This window comes from Mustelus asterias, chromosome 10, assembly GCF_964213995.1.
Source record: "Mustelus asterias chromosome 10, sMusAst1.hap1.1, whole genome shotgun sequence".
Taxonomy (NCBI): Eukaryota; Metazoa; Chordata; class Chondrichthyes; order Carcharhiniformes; family Triakidae; genus Mustelus; species Mustelus asterias.
The window spans coordinates 89923054-89941787 of record NC_135810.1 but is presented as its reverse complement, the minus strand read 5'-3'; the positions used below and the strand labels follow the sequence as shown (position 1 = coordinate 89941787).

Here is an 18734-nt window from a genome sequence, read left to right as displayed (position 1 = left end):
CTGAAAAATGTTTTTGTTGTTTAGTTGAATTTTTTGTTAAAATAAGGAAACTTTCGTGTGCGCGGCATAAAATACGGTAGTGTTGTTCAGTCCCAATTAATGATTAGCTACAATTTGATTGTGGCATTTTGTTTTAAGGAGAAAGCTCTTTTTCAAAGATAAATTTGTACAGCTCAAAAAATGCTTATACATGCTACATTTCAGCTTATTTTACTGACCTAAGTGATTAAAGTAGGCGTACGTATGGTATTTCTAACTTATTTACTTGTCAGAAATGTGATTAGTGACATCTCTCTTCCCAATTAGCCATGTTTAGCTAATCTATCAGTCAGCATTGAAACAGAGCACTTGGATACTTCACTATTTACTTGTCTGACAAAAAAAAAGTGCGTGAGTGTAAATCTCAGTTCAGTCAGGCTGTTAACTCTGTTGTGTTGAGCCCTCAGTTGTCTCATTGTGATTCCTGACATTTTAGCACTGAGCTTACTGGAGAGGAACTTGTTCCGGTTTAGCCACTCACTTCCTTGTGCATGTGCTCCATTGCTATGTCTTATAACACAATTAATTTGCATGGCTTCCTTGATGAACATTTGGGCAGAATCCAACAGTGGTGTTAAAAATGTCATATTGTTAAAGTCTGAATTATATTCATAATTACCTTGCCGGAGGTAGCATCCTCACCAGAATATTGTGTTGCAGTATTCTTTTATTTTTTTGACATGGTGCCATAGCCAGGAGAGTCTCTTATCTCTGAAACTTTTCTTCCATTATTTCTTTCTTTAATTTTTTCCAAACATATATTTTATGCATAGATTTGATAAAGTATACTTCATTACAATTTGAAATTGACACTAAAAGCACAAAGTTTCTTTTAATACAGTATGTGATATTCTGCAGTGCTTTATGCAGCTTATTTACAATATGGATTTTATGCAGTTACCAATCCCTCAGTGTACTGTAGTGGGAGGGCCTTAACCAATGGCCTTTCTCCCCCGGAGACTTTGTGACAGCTGCCCTAAGTGCATCCCTCAACATGTAGTCCTGGCCCTTGAAATGTGGCTGTCTGTAACACTCTGTCATTGACAGCTCTTTACATTGGAGGTCAGTACATTTTGAGCAGACCAAAGAGCACCTTGCACCGAATTGATAGTCCTCCAGCAGCAGTTAATGTTTGTCTCAATGTGTGTCCTTGGAAACAGCCCATATAACACGAGAATCCTGGGTTACAGAGCTGCTCAGGATGAACCTCGACAGAAACCATTACATCTTTTTTCATACCTGTTTTGCAAAGGCACATTCTGGAAGGAGGTGGGCGACAGTCCATTGCCTAGTGCAGCCACCTCTTCTTGTATTATTATGCAGAATTTATATGTCCAGTGAAAAAGCTATTCCAGCTGCTTGGTCTTAAATTATTTTGGGTCTTCTGAGACCGATATTGCAAATATTTAGTATATTGCAGATCTGAGATGGAAAATTTTCAAAATAAAAATCTCAAATAAAACCTCCATCTAACTCTAGACATGTATTACATAAATATTAGGTTTAACACTGCCCAAACATCACCTAATGGCAAACAAATTGATGCTGGTTCATTATTTGTGTAAATATTTTGTATAGGGGCAGGGTTATGTATTGAGTAGCAGAGGATTTTGACGTAGCCTGGAAGTGGCTCAAACTATCAAGGAAATGCATGTGGAATGAAGATTCAGTAAAACTAGTACAGATCTTTATACAGTAATTTTCTCAAATACCAGGATTATAATATGCCACAACCTTTGAGACCACTCTATTGTGATGGTGTTGATTGAATTTGGTTCAAACATCATTAGAATTTTCTGTTCAAATTGTCATTTTTTTTATCTTTTAACTGAGCAAGTGAGAATTTCATCTAAAAGATGGCATTTCTGACTGTGCAAAGCTCCTTCAGAGCTGCATTAACGTGTTCAAGTCTGTTGTGGAATTTGAATTGCTATTTTCTGACTCGGGGAAAATTGTTACCAATGGCTGACAGTCAGTATTAAAAACAAAATCCATGCTCCTTGATAGTATATTTTAGCAATGAAGAAAATGGTGAGAATCCATTTGAAATCAGAGGAGTCGATGATGAGACTAACAATGGAGTTATCAAATGGAAGCGACAACCATAAATATCGTGCGACAATATAATTAAACATCCCAAGGCATTCACAGGAGCATTATAAACTAAGTACGAGGTGCAGGGAGGCCATTCCAGAGCTTTGGGCCTAGGCAACTGAAGGCACGACCACCAATAGTGGAATAATTATAATTGCTTGAGACATACATGAGGAAAGTTTATCTTTAATAAACATTGAGGGGATCAAGATGCAGTGATCAGTAATAGTGCAAAATGGCTGAAGATAATGAGTACTTTGTCATGTGCCGTAAAGCATGTTTATGAAAGCAGAGTGCAACCATTGAAAAAGTGGATGCAGGTGACTGAGGTTATTGATATTGAGGAACAGAAAGGAAGTGACTACAGAGCCCTGAGGAGCTAGGTTAATTGACACACAAGTCCAAGGAGGATCCTATAACAAAAGGAGCAATTTTGGGAGTAATTAAGTAGCCATGCAAAACAGCTTTGGTTGGAAGTCCAAAGTGAAGTTGGCAGTTTTGCAGATCCCCACGATTTACCATAATGTTCAAAGGCAGCATTCCACTTGTGTAGCAAGGTAGCAGCACCTTTCAAACTTGTGGGCTCCAGCACTTAGAAGAGCAGGTGGGAGAGAACACCACCACCTGTGAATTCCCCATCCTGATTTGGAACTATACCGTCATCCCTTCACTGTCACTGGGTCACAGTATCCTGGAAGTCCCTCCTGACAGTGCCTAGATATAGACTACAACAGTTTATTTAATGCAGCTCCCCACCATCACATAAGGTAAGACAAATACTGGTCTTGGCAGTGATGTTCGTATCCCAACAATACCTTTTTATAAAAGGCTGGTGGAGCGAAGTGGGTACAGCCTCGCAATAGGTGTGATGCTTTTACTTCTTAGCCACAATAAGCTGGAATAGAGCCTTTGTCTGCTTGATTGAGAAACTCTGCAGGGTAAACTGATTCTGTTTCATTTAATTGTACAATTTGATTGAACACATTGGCAGAACAAGTTGGTTCTTATGAAACCACTGTGCAGCCTTGGAATGTGACTACTCCGATCTCAAGGCTTTTAATTGGTCTTCAGGTTGACATGACATTGATCGGCCAGCTTATGCATGAAGAGGTTATCTAAGTAATGAGTCTTCACTTAGTAGTCAAATCATGCAAACAAAAATACATTTTTGAAAATTAGTTGCTGTTTACTGCATTACTTTAGATTTTGTGTCATTTTGGATTTTTTGAAATAAACATTCTGCCTCATTGTGTTTTTTTATTTAATGACTAATCCTACTGTTTTATACAAGCATGTCTCTCTGTTCATATTCTTATCAACTGCCTTAACTACAAATGTTATCACTTCTGTGTTTACCGAAAAAATGGATGCACTTGAAGGGGGCAAAGACAGAATCCATTTGGTTCGAGTTGCGATACAAAAAGGCTATGATCCTGCTTCTGGGTGTACTCTATAGGCCTACTAATAATGCAAGCGAGAAATAAAGGGGCAAATCTGCAGGGAAACCACTGAATGGTGCAAGAACTGTAGAGTGGTGATATTGGGGGAACTTCATTCAAATATCAGTTTGAGATCCAGTTATAGTAAAGGAATTTCTGAAATCTGATCAGGAGGACTCCCTCGACCACCATGTTCTCGGTCCAACTAGAAAGGTGGGACTAATGCTCAGATTGAGGTGGGTTTAACTGTCTTGGGGGGGGGGGGGGGGGCAGGCAGGCAGTATACTTCGGTAAGAGTGGTCATTGTATCATAAGATTTAGATAGTAATGCAGAAGTACAAAGAGCAATCTTAAGTAGAGCATCTAAGTTGGAAGAAGGCTTATTTTGATGGGTAGGAAGGGATTTGGTCAGGGTTAAAATAGAACTAAATATGGAAAGGAAAGCTGCAGTGGGTTACTAAGTGCTTTCTTTAAACAAGAGATTCTTTCAGTGACAGACCAGGTACATTCTAGCAGGGCAAAATATAGGGGAACCAAATACAGGGCTGCTGGGGGGAACACAAAAGGTTGTATAATGCAAGTCAGTTAAATTCCTCAAGCAGAAAAAGCAGGACAAATCCAGTCCAATCAATTACTCTTATAAATCTACTCTGGATTATCAGTGAAGTGATGGAAGGGGGTTGCTGACAGTGCTATCAAGTGGCACTTAGTAACAACCTTCACACTGGTGCTCAGTTTGGCTTCTGCCAGGCCTGCTCAGCAGCTGACCTCATTACAGCTTTGTTCTGAACATGAACAAAAGAAGTGAACTCCAGAGGTGAAAGTGACTGTCCTTGACATCAAGCCATTATTTGACCAAGTGTGACATCAATGACTCGTAGCAAAACTGGAGTCAATGGGAATCGGGGGCAAAAATTGGTTGGAGTCATACCTCGCACTAAGGAAGATGATTGTGGTTGATGGAGGTCAATCATCTGTTTCAGGACATGACTACAAGAGTTCCTCAGGTTGTGTGCTAGGCTATCTAAAGATGCATCATTAATGATCTTCCTGTTGGGTATGTGGTTTGTGTGTCTTAAAGAAGCACAGCATGAGAGTCACCTGACTTGAGGAACCAATGGATGAGTGATCATCTAGAGGGTGGAGTCTTCTCTGGGTAGAATTTTCAAGCAGCCATATAGTTAACATCATAAAAACTGGAGCTCTGCATGAAGACAGCCTAGAGCTGCAAACCTCCTATACCAAGTCTCTTGTGAATAAATATCTTTTGTTCCTAACAAAGTCTGAAATCTCTTGACGACCCCAGAATGCCATGACATAACACTTTTCTCCATCATAAGGGCAGATGTTCGCTCATGACTGCACAATATTCAGCACCATTTGTGGCTCATCCGGGACTGAAGCAGTCCATGCCCCTGTGTAGAAAGACTTGGACCATATTCAGTGTTGGGCTGACAAGTGGCAAGTAACATTTGCCACACAAGTGCCCAGGCAATGACCACTGAGCGAATCCAACCACTTCCCCATGATATTCAATGGAGTTACCATTGCTGAATCCCTCACTATCTACAAACTGGGGTTATCATTGACTAGGAACTGAACTGGACGAGCTATATAAATATAAAGCAGGTCAGAGGCTAGGGATCCTGCAGCAAATAAGATCACCTGACTCCCTAAAGCCTGCCCACTATCAACTAGGCACAAGTTGGTAGTATGATGGAATACTGTCCACTTGCCTGGATGGGTGCAACTCCAACAACATTGAAGAAACTTGACACTCTCCAGGACAAAGCAGCCTGCATAATTAGCACCCTATCTACCACCTTCAACATTCCTTCCCTCCACTGAAGCACAGTGGCTTAGTGTTTATCATCTGCAAGGTGCACTGCAGCAACTCCCTGAGGCTCATTGGACAATATCTTCTAAATCTGCATTGTGTACATGCTAAAATGATGAGGGCTGCAGATGTGTGGAATACCATCATCTCCAAGTTCCCCTCCAAACCCCACAATAAATAAACTACTATATTTACCATCCTGATTTGGAACTATATCACTGTTCCTTCTCTTGTTCCTGGGCCCAAATCATAGAACTGCCTTCCTGCTTATGTCACAAACTGCCTTCATCACATAAACTGCAGCAGTTCAAAAAGGCAGCTCACCACCTTGCTGAGGGTAAATAGGAATAGGTAATGAATACTTGTTTCGCCAGTGTGATGTCCACATCAACTGAAATAATTTTTTTAAAAGTAGTTAGCAAAGCACGTGGTTTCTTAGGCATCATGGAGGTATTTGAGTACAAAAACCGGGAAGTTCCACTGAACCGACATAAAGTTCTGGTTACTCCACAGCTTGATTATTGCATCACAATACTTTAGGAAGGATATGAGGGTCCTGGGAAGAATACAGAAGAGATTTACCCAGAATGGTTCTAGAGGTTTGGGTACAAAATTTGATTAGACAAGCAGAGTTTGGAGCAAAGGAGATGGAGGAGATTCAATAGAGATCTACAGGTTTAGATAAAGTACGAAATGAAGAACTATTCCCATTTGCTGATGGTACATGGACTAGTGACATAGATTTATGGTTCTGGGCAAGAGATGCAAGGGAGTATTATTTTCTGCAGCTAGTGGTGATGACCTGGAACTTGATACCCATGAGGGTGGTGGAAGCAGAGACTGTGAAATGGAAATTACGTGGAGCAATTAGAAGAAAATGAACTTAGTGCTGTCGGGATAGAATCCCTACAGTGCAGAAGGAGGCCATTCAGCCCATTGAGTCTGCACCCACTCTCTGAAAGTATCTTATTCAAGCCCTTTCCCCAGCCCTATCCCCGTAACCCCACACATTTAGCATAGCCAATCCACTTAACCTGCACATCTTTGGCATGTGGGAAGAAACCCATGCAGACATGGGGAGAACATACAAACTCCATACAGCCAGTCATCCAAGGCTGGAATTGAACCTGGGTCCCTGGTGCTGTAAAGCACCATGCCGCCCATAGAATGGGGGGATAGAACTAACTTGCTCCCTGAAGAGCTGGCATTGATACAATAGATTGGCCACCTCCTGCTAGGCTAAAAAAACTTGATATTCTAAGAATCTGCTGAGAAACATGTCGTCATCCAGGGTTGCTAAGGGTTATCTGTCTTTTCTGGCATCAGCTGCAGCTGAGTTGCGGCATTCTGGCCTCTGAGTCACAAGGCTGTCAGTGCATGTCCCACTGGAGCAGTGGTTCCGAAGCTTTTCTTTTATGCAGACCGACAGATCATCATCATAAACTTTTGCGGACCACAACGTATGCAAGCCGTTTGAAATGTTATTTTTACATAGCCTATATCGAATAGTTTATGATGCACACCACAAATAGATTGCACTTAGCACAGCATATTTACCTGCCATCTACCAGTGGAAACAGATCATGTTTACCTAATGAGAAAGCTGATGTTGTTTCGCAGATGTCAAATGCTGGATGTTGGGTTCCAGCGATGACCGTTTCAAACAGAATCCCAATATTTGATCTTCAATGCAACAAGCCCTGAAAATCCAGTTCTGCATAAGTAGGTTGTATGAGAAAGCATCAAACTTTACTGCCCTATTGGACAGTTCTGGATACTCCAAAGCAACTTCAAGCCAAAGGTCAGTCAGAAAAATCCAGCTTTAAAACACTGCCACGAACAGTTCCATAACACGGTCTTGCTTTCTCGAGGTCAGGCTTGCGAGGATGCCATTATCAAGGCTCTCAAAGAGATTTTGTATCCAGTTGAACTTTGTCAGCAACAGGGAAGTATTTGCAGATGCTCTCTGATTTCATGTTTATTCACATTGTCTGGAAGCTGCATTAAGTTGAGCCGTGTTGACTCCTTGCTTATCTGTATGTGTGTGTTAGAGATAATAGACAGGAAGTCTATCTGCCTCTGGGACTTGGTGGCCATGGATGCATCTTCAGCCATGCTTGTTTCGTTATTGTAAAGCTCTTGCTTTCTATTCTCCAACCGTATTGTGAACTTAAACAATTTCTTTGGTCAGGTCAAATGTCTTTGTTACATCCTCTGCATTGTGCAGAATTCTACCCGCAGCACAACTCCAGTCACGTATCTGGTTGTCTGTTGCTGCAGTGAAGGTCTCTACATCTCCCATCCATTTATCATTCACCCCTTTTGAGTCAGGTAGTGTGGTTTCAGTTTGCTGGAGTCCTGAGTGACAACCAGCAGTGGCACTAAAAGCTGGCACAATGCTGCAGCCAAAGGAACCACCTCCATTTGTGACAACACAGGAGCAGGGCTTCGTAACTCCTCCTGCAGAACCAGCTGAGGTGTATGGATAAGCAGCGTCATAAAATCTGGACATGAATCCACTGCAGCACCTGTCAAGGCCAAGCTCATTCGGGTATCTTTCATAATACTTATCTCTATAGTAGAAGGCCTTTTTATAGGTCCTGCTTAACTTCAACTACTGAATCTTTGAGACTCTCTCCTTGTCACACAGCACCAAGAATGTTGAATAATTTTGAAACTTTTTCCAGCCTCACTTTGTCATCAGAAGAGTGTTTGTCTATACGACGTACACGTAATTATATTTTTGCCCCCACAGAAGTCCTGCAGTACACTCAAAGGACCACAGATTGGGAACCACTGCTCTAGAGACTTGAGCAGAAGTTCTCTGCTGAAGTTGAGCTCAGTAAGGAAGTGGTACTGCATAGTCAGAGATGTGCCATCTCTAAGTGTTAAGAGCCTCTGCCTTTTCTCGGGCATAGAAGATCCCACAGCAACATTTCATAGAAGAACAAGGCAGTCCTTCCTTGTATAAAAGGAGAACTTGCTGGAAAAATTCAGCAAATAAGACAACATCTGCAGCGAGGAACCCAATTTGTGTTTCAGATCAATGATGACACTTCAGAGCATCAGTAATTTCCAGGATTTTCAGAAGGCCTTCAATAAGGTGTCCATAATAGACTAATGAATAAAGTAAGAGAATGTGGAGTTGGGGTCAATCGGCAGAACTGATTCCTCGTTGACTTCTAAGACGAAGCAGAGAGTGGGAGTAAAGGGTAATCACTGAGTGACAAGAGGATGAGATGTGGTACTGCACAAGGATCTGTGCTTGACCACTGCTAATGATTTGGACTTTGCAATCAAAATGGTTTATAAAATTGAGAGTGACACCAAATTTGGGGTTAGGTCATACTGTGGAGGACTGTAACAAATTATAGGAGGATATTAATAAACTTGCAGAATGGGCAAATGTTCAGAACAATGTGAAGTAGTGCATTTTTGTTAGGGAGGTCACTTATTGGGAGGTGCAACTCTGGACAGGTTGAGGCACAAAGGAATCTCCAGTACAGGTACACCAATCACTTAAAAATTGCACCACAGGTTTGCAAGGCCAATTGGAGGGGAAAGAAGCAAATGGAGCATTTTTTAGCGGATAAACTTGCAAGGGAGGGAATTTATGCTGAATTGGTATCGAACTTTGTTTAGAACACTGAACAACACTCTGTGCAGTTCTGGTTGCCATATTTTTTAAATATGGAGACATCAGAGAGGATTTACAAGCTTGATAGCACAAACGTGAATATACATATCAGGAAAGGAATGCAGGGCTGAATATCTTGAAAGAAGAAGGCTGAGGCAGTGACCTAACAGAAGTCCTTAAAGTTATAAAGATTTTAAGAGAGTGGAATCAGAGGGAATGTTGCCTCTTGTGGGGAAGACTAAAACTAGAGGCTATCAATATTATATCGTCACCAAGAAATCCAATTGGGAATTCAGAAGAAACTACTTTACCCAAAGGGTGGTTAAAAATGTGGAACTTGCCTTCACAGGGAGTGGTTGGAGGGAATAGTGCAGATATATTAGTTGAAGCAAATGATACAGATGCATTTGTGGACAAATATTTGAGGTGGAAGGGAATTGGAGGCTCAAATGGTGCATGCACCACTGGCATGAATTGGCTGGGCCATACAGCCTGTCTCCTGTACTGTTTTTTTTTTCACTTATGTAACCTCTATTCATGAAGCCCAGGCTAACTACCACATTATGTCCTGTTACCAGTAAAGATTTCTGCAAATAAACCTCCAAATCCTAATGACCATGCATATTCTTTAGAACTATGCTATTGCGTCTGTGTTGTTTCTCTTTACCCTTTCTGCCAAAATGCACCACCCCACACTTTGTATTAAATTCCATCTGCTCCCTTTCTGCCCATTCTGTGGGTCCATTGACAGCATTCTCACTGCTTGCCACATCCCCATCGTGTGCCTAATTGTCAAGTTTTGGAATTTTACTCTGCATTCCAATATCTACCTATATATGTATCAAAAACATCCGTGATCCTGACACTGATCTTTGAGGAGCACCATTGTCTACCATCCTCCATCTGACGAACAATTTCATACTATTGCGTTTTCAAAATTTGGTTTCATTTCTTTCTTTATGAAGTTGCAATATTAGCAGTATGCACTAACTTGTACTTTTAACCTTCACACCTGATTTACAGTCCATAAGTATGACATTGATAAGCCAGCACCAATTTATGCCAAAACTTGTACCTTGGTACACTGTCTTTTAATGTGTTTAAATTCTTAATAAAGCTTAGTGGAACATAAAATCTAAAATGCAAATATAACTGGTTCAAATTATTTATGTAAAGACCAAAGCATATGATCAACCACCTTTCTATTACTAAATCTGGTAATACCACTGTAGAACTGTTTCTCTGGTGCTTGTCTGCCCCAGGATGTCACCATAAGTGTCTTGTCAGATTTTATTACTGTATTGAGTAAATAGTTAGGTTTTTAAAACCATTGGCAGATTCCTCTTATACATTTGTTAACTAACTTCTTGCCTTTTTCTGGTTTCAAGTTTTAGCTATCACTGGCAAACTAAGTTCAGCAATTGGAATTACTGTTTTAATCCAGTTTACTTTTTTGAGTAAAGTGTTTCTTTTTGGTGCTCATTGCTGATGAACTTTTTTCTTTTCATGCCCACTCTCCGCATTGAGCATTTCCAGATTCTATATTATTCACCCAGTTGTATAATGAAGTTCTCTTTACTGTTCCATAACTTATCGCAGAGGAGCGCTATTTAACATTGACATGAGTTCTTCTGCCTGCGATATACATATTTTTAGTGCCATTATGACAGATTGTTAATTAGTGAGCACTTGGTGTAGTTCCACCATGCTCACCTAGCATCCAACTGAGAAGAGACTTTCTTTCCATTAACCGGTGCTGTATATTGAGCCAGTTTCTGAGAGGTGAGTTTGCACCAGAGCACGGAGATATCAAATTATTATATCTCCCTTGGGGAAAGGTTCTGGCACTATTCCTTTATAATCAGTAGATGAAGAAATTGCATGTGGACAAGTTGCAGAGAACAATCTATGCTGATAGCTGTGTCTTTGCTACTCGCACTTCTGCAGAAATAGAGTTCCAGATTGGTGTTGATTCCTTCTCAGCATATGAAAAAATTGACCTTTCACGAAACACTCAAAACTAATGTTCTCTTCTAACCAGCTCTCACAGCATTACACCTTCTGCTGTCTCCAATCAGTTTAGATTAATGGTGAAATTCTAAAAAATGTGGTTCACTTTGCTTGCCCTGAGAGCTTTCTACTCATGAAGACCATCAAATGTTGACTCACTTCCATTATGCCAGTTCAGCCTTTGGCTGACTGAGGTAAAGTGAGGACCAGGATCTTAAACTAAGACTAAGGTCATGGTTTATTGGACAGCAGTGATCCACACACACCTTTGGAGATTTGGAAAACCCACAGATGCCTCAAAACACTGGGGAAGTACCATCAACAATGTCTTCACAAGATCCTCCAAATGCTTTTGCAAAAAAGGCAGTGTCCTTTCCCAAGCTAACTTGCCCAGCATCAAGGCACTAATCACTCAAAGCCATCTTCATTAATTAGGATATGTCACTCATATGCCTGACACCCCACTCTGGAAGCAACTGTTCTGCTTGGAACTCGGTCACAGTTGGAGCCTCCCAGGAGGACAGTGGATCCCTGAAAAGGTCAAACATGCCTGCTGTCTGATGGGACTCCTGGCTTGTGACCAACCAGAATGGAGAAGGCTCATCAAGGAAGGCACCAAACACACAGAGAGGCTTCATTATGAACTTGTAGAGATGAAGTTGGGGCATCAGAGGGAGGGCACAAACCTCCAAACAACCCATTTACCAAACCCCTAAAACACCACCTGTGGCCGAATCTGTATAACACACACTGACTTGTCAGCCAAAGTTGCCTTAGATTTTGTGGGGCTGCCCAAGATGGGAGAAGAGAGAAAACTGAGATGAAACTTCAGGCAGAGTAATGCCTTACATTTGTCTAACACTTTATATGGTCGCCTTCTCAAAAATGTTCATCCAACCTACTTGGACATAAATCTCACCCAGTTGTCAAGTTAATATAAGCTGCTGAGAAAGTCAAAACTCCAAAGTTACTGAGTCATCATACTTTGCCAGCTCTACCTGAGGGGCAAATGCCTGCACTTTACACTCCCATTGCACTTCGTTATTTAGAGCTGGATTTCACCAGCCCTCCTGGGGATAAGTTAGGAGGTGAGGGGAGGTGGTGGCATGTCCCTCATCTTGCCACCATGCAGGCAGGGCAGAAGGCTCTCTTGCTCATGTCCAATTGAATCTCATCCCCAGCAGTGGGGATCTGTCTGGTGCATCTTCTGCCACATTTGGGAGACTGCCAAGAAAACCTTGCTGACCTCCCAGGCTGCAGTGGGGAAGGGGAAGAGGAGGGGGCACTCTTTGTTTCACCCATGCTGGGGTACCGAGCTACAATGGCTCCCCAAGGCAATAGCACCACCTCAGTCCCCTTGCTGCCTTTCTGGTCCTCCGAATCCATTTGCCTGAGAGCGCATGTCCACTGCACTCTCCTCCAGTTGCAGCCTCAAGTGGCCACTGTTCCTGAGCAATGACTGAACTGCTGGCTCTTGTGCAAGCCTCAGGTTCCACCAACTATCAAAGCAGAGTTGCCACCAACCCCCACCTTAGCTTTTTGGCCCAGAAGCAGGATCCTACCAGCAGCAGTAAATTTCAGCCTTGGTGACAGAAGATTGTGTGCGCTGGCAGAACTTGCTCACCATGCATTAAGCTGATGGACATCCAAATATATTCTTCTCTTGTCTTGTGTGAAGTGCATTGGGATCTACTTATTTCCCCTTTCATAGTTAGCAGTCATCTGCAGTCTTGTTTTCCTACATCTTTATCTTTCAGATAGCTTAGCAAAGTCTGCAGGTAGATTTGAGCCTTGTCACGCTCTGATTTGTTCAATCGATCAATAGCAGGACTCCCTTTGAGACACCCCATGTGGTCAAACATTTCCTTCCAGGCTGACAATAAGAACTGACAGCAGATACTCACCATATCATTTCCACCCCTACAGGTAGTCAACCGGGACTCAACTGTCAACAATATGGTTGGGCGCTTCTACTGATTTCAAATGGGACAGGAATTGTACACCTCAACTTTTCACCCACAGGTCATTCATAATGAAGACCAATGTTCTTGTGGACAAACTAGGCCCCACACAGTAAATCAGTGGGCATAATTCAACAGTCTCATGGTCTATGTTGTTGGCATCCTGGTGCTGGTAGTGCATTAAGGAGGTTGAAATTATGCACCGAGTCTGTAGGAGCTAAAAGCAATGCTGAAGATCTATCCTTAATTTAAAGCATGCAGCAATGTGAGTCGAGGCACGTAATGGGAACACTTTGCATGCTTTTTTAAGATTAGTTCTGTAAAACCGGTAGCTGCCAAAAATTGAATTGAAGCCAGGAAATAGTAGCAGGAACTTGTAGAAGCAAAAACATTTTCAAAGGAGTTCAGAACAGCATGGAATGCTAAATTGTGGAAGACAGTTGTGGGTTTGATGAGGAGCTGTGGCTGGAGCAGGAACAGCTGTCGAATTTCTCGAGGGAAAATGCTCAGCTTCTGAAATCATTTACGTAAGCGTAGAGAAAGGGGAAACATCGAGCAAAAGAAGAAAGTGAAGTAAAGATGTTCTGGATCTATTATTATAAAAGGTATGTGGTCATGAAGGGGATAGATAGAGTGAACGTTCAAAGACTATTTCCTCGGGTGGATGGAGCTATTACAAGGGGGCATAACTATAGGGTTCGTGGTGGGAGATACAGGACGGATATCAGAGGTAGGTTCTTTACGCAGAGAGTGGTTGGGGTGTGGAATGGACTGCCTGCAGTGATAGTGGAGTCAGACACTTTAGAAACATTTAAGCGGTTATTGGATAGGCACATGGAGCACACCAGGATGATAGGGAGTGGGATAGCTTGATCTTGGTTTCAGATAAAGCTCGGCACAACATCGTGGGCCGAAGGGCCTGTTCTGTGCTGTACTGTTCTATGTTCTATGTTCTAAGCTGGAAAGCTGAACAAATATTGTTGCTGTGGGAATGGATAATGAGGATCTGCAGCTATTGAGCTAATGAAGCTCCATCTTGTGGTCGAAGTATGTGTCTATGTTACAGTAGTGAAACCCAAATAAGGAACTTGTGACATAACGAGTAAGTAAATATCTTGCACAATGGAATTGAGGCATTCGACCTAACTTTGACTGATAGAATCAGGTCATATGATACAATGTTGTTGTTTGTGTAATTTTAGTTAAATTAAAGATAGGTGATGAGGGATGTTTCAGAAGGAAAAGTTAAAATCCATTGTTGCCCTCAAACTTGGGCCAACTGACACTGTTGGTAAAGACACTCAAACTCATGTCTCCAAATTTCTCCTCCTTATTCAGATGCTGCTGGGACTGATCATGCTTCCAGTCATGTATTCACAGGGCAGGCACTAATCAATCACTGTCTTTTTTTTGTCACATTCTGAAGAGTCCTACCTCGTATCAGGGGTTGTAATTCAAGAACATGACATATGGGCCTGTGTGTTCAATCATGTCAGTCCAAGGCATAGCAACAACCACTGTCCAATCTACACCCATGCTTGTTCCATAGCCACACATCCTATTCTTTGCTGCTCCCACTGTCCTTAGAGAGACCGAATCTTTTGACTATCAAGCTTTGCTAGTGTCTTCACTTTGCTGGTGCCTTTATGAATACCCTTCAAGCTATACAGTTGTTCTGAGCAATGTCTGCCAGATTAGTTTTTGGGAAAAATAATTAGATTTGTTTTTTTTAAAGGGAAGTCCATTCTTTTGCTGCATACTAGTATTTTAAATATAAACTGATATTTTGCATTTGTTCTGTGCTTTGTTAATAAAGATGTGGAGATGCCGGCATTGGATTGGGGTAAACACAGTAAGAAGTCTCAACACCAGGTTAAAGTCCAACAGGTTTATTTGGTAGCAAAATCCACTAGCTTTCGCTCCGAAAGCTAGTGGATTTTGCTCCCAAATAAACCTGTTGGACGTTAACCTGGTGTTGTGAGACTTCGTACTTTTAATAAAAGCAGACGTGGAAACTGCTTGCAAAGTTTTCCTTTCTACCACTTTTTCTCCTAACTCCTTACCATAAAAGTGTTGACTCTGTGTGAGTGATTGACAGGCACTCTCTCCCATGTAGCCATTAAGATGGTATGAACCAAGTATGTACATATTGAAAAATATTTGATTGTAGGAGACATCACAGCTCAGCTGGATGTTATCATCCCCTTTACACAAACACCAACTTGGAGGAAGGATAGCTGACCAGGTGGAGAAACTGGCTGATTTCCTTTCCTTGGGATGTTTCTCTTAATTAGCTGAAGCATTTATGTGGGGAGGCAGTTGCAAATTTGGCTGCCAGTAGGTGCTGCAGGATTGTTTGCCGTCCAACTACTCCATGCACTGTGGTTCAGTGCTGCAGCACACAACAGAGTTTGGCCAGCAAGATATCCTCAGAGATTGGGATTCAAATCACCTACTCTGGATTATGTTCTGTTATCATACAATCTATCCTTTTTCCCTAATCCAGTCAGTTTTCAATACTTGGAAAGAACAGAAAATTTTGAATTAAAAACCATTCTGGTGAAATAGACGAGGAACTAATTGTTCTTGTACTTTACAAGTCAACCAATTATTCCCAAGGTCGGCAGTAAGCCCAAAATAATTATTTCAGGTCGTATGCAGGATACCAAGTTGCTACATAATTCTGGAGTCAGTTTTAAAAAAAATTCAAGTTGCAGTAAGGTGGATGAATGGAAAGGCAAGTAGGAAGGTTGCATTGCAATCATTAATAGAAGTAAATCAGATTTTTTAAATGGCAGTTGATGAGAAACAATCCAGCACACTAATCAATTATTCAAAATGTCTTTTTGCTGTGGACATGAAGATTTCCACTGCAGTATGTATCAAAACTGTGAAAATATAAAATCAGGACTGATTGTAGTTTTGATCCATTTTTTGCAAATTACTTATTTGATAACTGGGAATATGTCTATTCTTTCCCCACAGATGCTGTCAGAACTACTGAGATTTTCCAGCATTTTCTGTTCTTTGTTTCAGATTCCAGCATCCGCAGTATCTTGCTTTTATTATATGTATTGAGTTTCCTGGGGAATGATGACCCTGTAGTGAGATAATTTTGCTTTATTGGTTACTTTGCAGCTAGTTGGAATTCCCAGCACCATGGATCCTCCTAATCCTGCCAATCACAGAGGAAATCAACAGTCTGCCACAGAAAACATCAACCGAAGTGAAGATGAGCGTAGCCGACAATTGGAGCGGCTAAGCCGAGAGGAAGCGTACTATCAGTTTATCAATGACCTGAGTGAGGAGGACTACCGACTTATGAGAGACAGCAACCTTCTGGGCACTCCAGGTAAACTAATAGCATGTTCCAGAGAACCAGACATTCTTAAAAAAGTAAGAAAGAAAACGATGCTGCGATTTTTCAAACCAAACCAAAACATCATGCCTCAAACAAACTTGGCTCTGTTCTAAATTATGCTTTACAACTTTGTGAATAACCCTCAAAGAAATTGTGAAAAATATATCCAGAATATGTTGAATCCCGTTGGTAAAAGCAAGAAACTCTGCTGATGTGGATCAAAATGTAGTCAGATTATAAGAGCCTTCGACTTGACCTCATTTTTCCAGATCCTAAAAACTGCGTATCTGACTTTTTGCCTTTGCATTTTCCTATGATTTTTAATTAACTCAAATCAAGTTAATGATTCCTATTTGCCTCTTAATTTACCTGGTCTTCTCTTTCACTCTCTCCAACTTTGGTGTCTGACATTATGAACTCTGGCCCTTCACTTTGATTGCTCACTTGAAATGTATGTAATTGGTTTTGCATTTAGCAAACATTTTGAGATTTAGATGTGTAACCTTTTCCTATAGATGCAGTGCCGCTCATTGTCATGCAGTAGAGTACCAAGTATTATATACTACACCACATTTGTAGAAATTAGGAGATTTGCTGCAATTTTAAGTTTAAGTTTGTTTATTAGTATCGCAAGTAGGCTTGCATCAACACTGCAATGAAGTTACTGTGAAAATCCCCTAGTCGCCACTCTCCGGAGCCTGTTCGGATACACTGAGGGAGAATTTAGCATGGCCAATGCACCACACCAACATGTCTTTCGGATTGTGGGAGGAAACCGGAGCACCCAGAGGAAACCCATGCAGAAACGGAGAACGTGCAGACTCCGCAGACAGTGGCCCAAGCTGGGATCCTGGTGCTGTGAGGCAGCAGTGCTAACCACTATGCCAAATTTTGTGCTTGAAATGAAGATTATTTTTTTAAATTGAATTCTTGCATTGATTTTCATGTTATCAGACACTGAGGTAAGTGTTGATTAAACATTGCATGCTATGATATCTACAAACCTACATATACTGACTGTTGAATATTTTCCAATCTAGATTGATGTAGGTGGAAAATTTGCAAACTTGGCTATTCTGTTGCCATTAGCAAAACACTGATATCAATCTGTCAGATATTTGCAGCTGTTGCACTGTCATTTAAGTCTCGTCACGTGTATAGTTTATGATGTCATTAGCTGTTTCGTGGGCTTTTGCCTAGTTTAGATCAAACTTTTCTAAAGTCAACAGCTGATCAATAAACCTGCGTTGTTGATTTCATCGAACCCCCACGTGCTATTGCTTCATATTTTATCCAGCAAGTGCAGTGCGTAACACAGCCAAATTTTCGACCTCCCATGTAAGTTGTAGGGGAGACTCTGCAATATGTTGAACGCATCCTGTACCTTGGCAACCAGTTCTCTCAAAAGGCCACCATTGGTGAGGAGGATCGAACACCAGATTGGCTGCACCATCTTTGCCTTCAACAAACTACAGTAACAAGTATTTGACAACAAGCACATCGAAATCGAAGTACGAATCATTTGTCGTCACCATACCCCTGTTCTGCAGCGAGACTGGAATGGTGTTCGTGATACGTAAGAATGCAAGAGAAATTCCAACAGCAATGCTTCTGCCACATCCTCTAGTTTCAAATGGGGGGACAGTCGAACAAAAGCTAGTGCCCCCTTGAAACCATGCATTTAGGCAAAACTCCGGCAAAATCAACGGTGGATCACTTCCTCTGCCAGGTCCTGCTTTTGCCACTCAAATTACCAGCCTTCCGAGGCAGGCAAAGGAGACCCTTCAAAGACGCTCTGCAAGCCCTCATGGAAGTACAAAGAACAAAGAACAGTACAGCACAGGAAACAGGCCCTTCGGCCCTCCAAGCCTGTGCCGCTCCTTGGTCCAACTAGACCAATCGTTTGTATCCCTCCATTCCCAGGCTGCTCATGTGACTATCCAGGTAAGTCTTAAACGATGTCAGCGTGCCTGCCTCCACCACCCTACTTGGCAGCGCATTCCAGGCCCCCACCACCCTCTGTGTAACAAACATCCCTCTAATATCTGAGTTATACTTCGCCCCTCTCACCGTGAGCCCGTGACCCCTCGTGAACGTCACTTCTGATCTGGGAAAAAGCTTCCCACCGTTCACCCTATCTATCCCCTTCATAATCTTGTACACCTCTATTACATCTCCCCTCATTCTCCGTCTTTCCAGGGAGAACAACCCCAGTTTACCCAATCTCTCCTCATAGCTAAGACCCTCCATACCAGGCAACATCCTGGTAAACCTTCTCTGCACTCTCTCTAACGCCTCCACGTCCTTCTGGTAGTGCGGCGACCAGAACTGGACGCAGTACTCCAAATGTGGCCTA

At 41.8% G+C, this 18734-nt stretch overlaps 1 protein-coding gene across 11 annotated transcripts in view; it reads left to right on the top strand.

The window, feature by feature from the left end:
• The window catches only part of rnf6 (ring finger protein (C3H2C3 type) 6), a 52833-nt gene that overhangs the window by 15055 nt on the left and 19044 nt on the right, over positions 1–18734 (top strand). For all 11 annotated transcript variants that reach the window (XM_078222159.1, XM_078222160.1, XM_078222152.1 and 8 more), the window contains one exon: positions 16156–16369. In XM_078222159.1, coding sequence (XP_078078285.1) covers positions 16177–16369 — 193 coding nt within the window. In that variant the 5' untranslated portion in view covers positions 16156–16176. The remainder of the gene's footprint in view (positions 1–16155; positions 16370–18734) is intronic.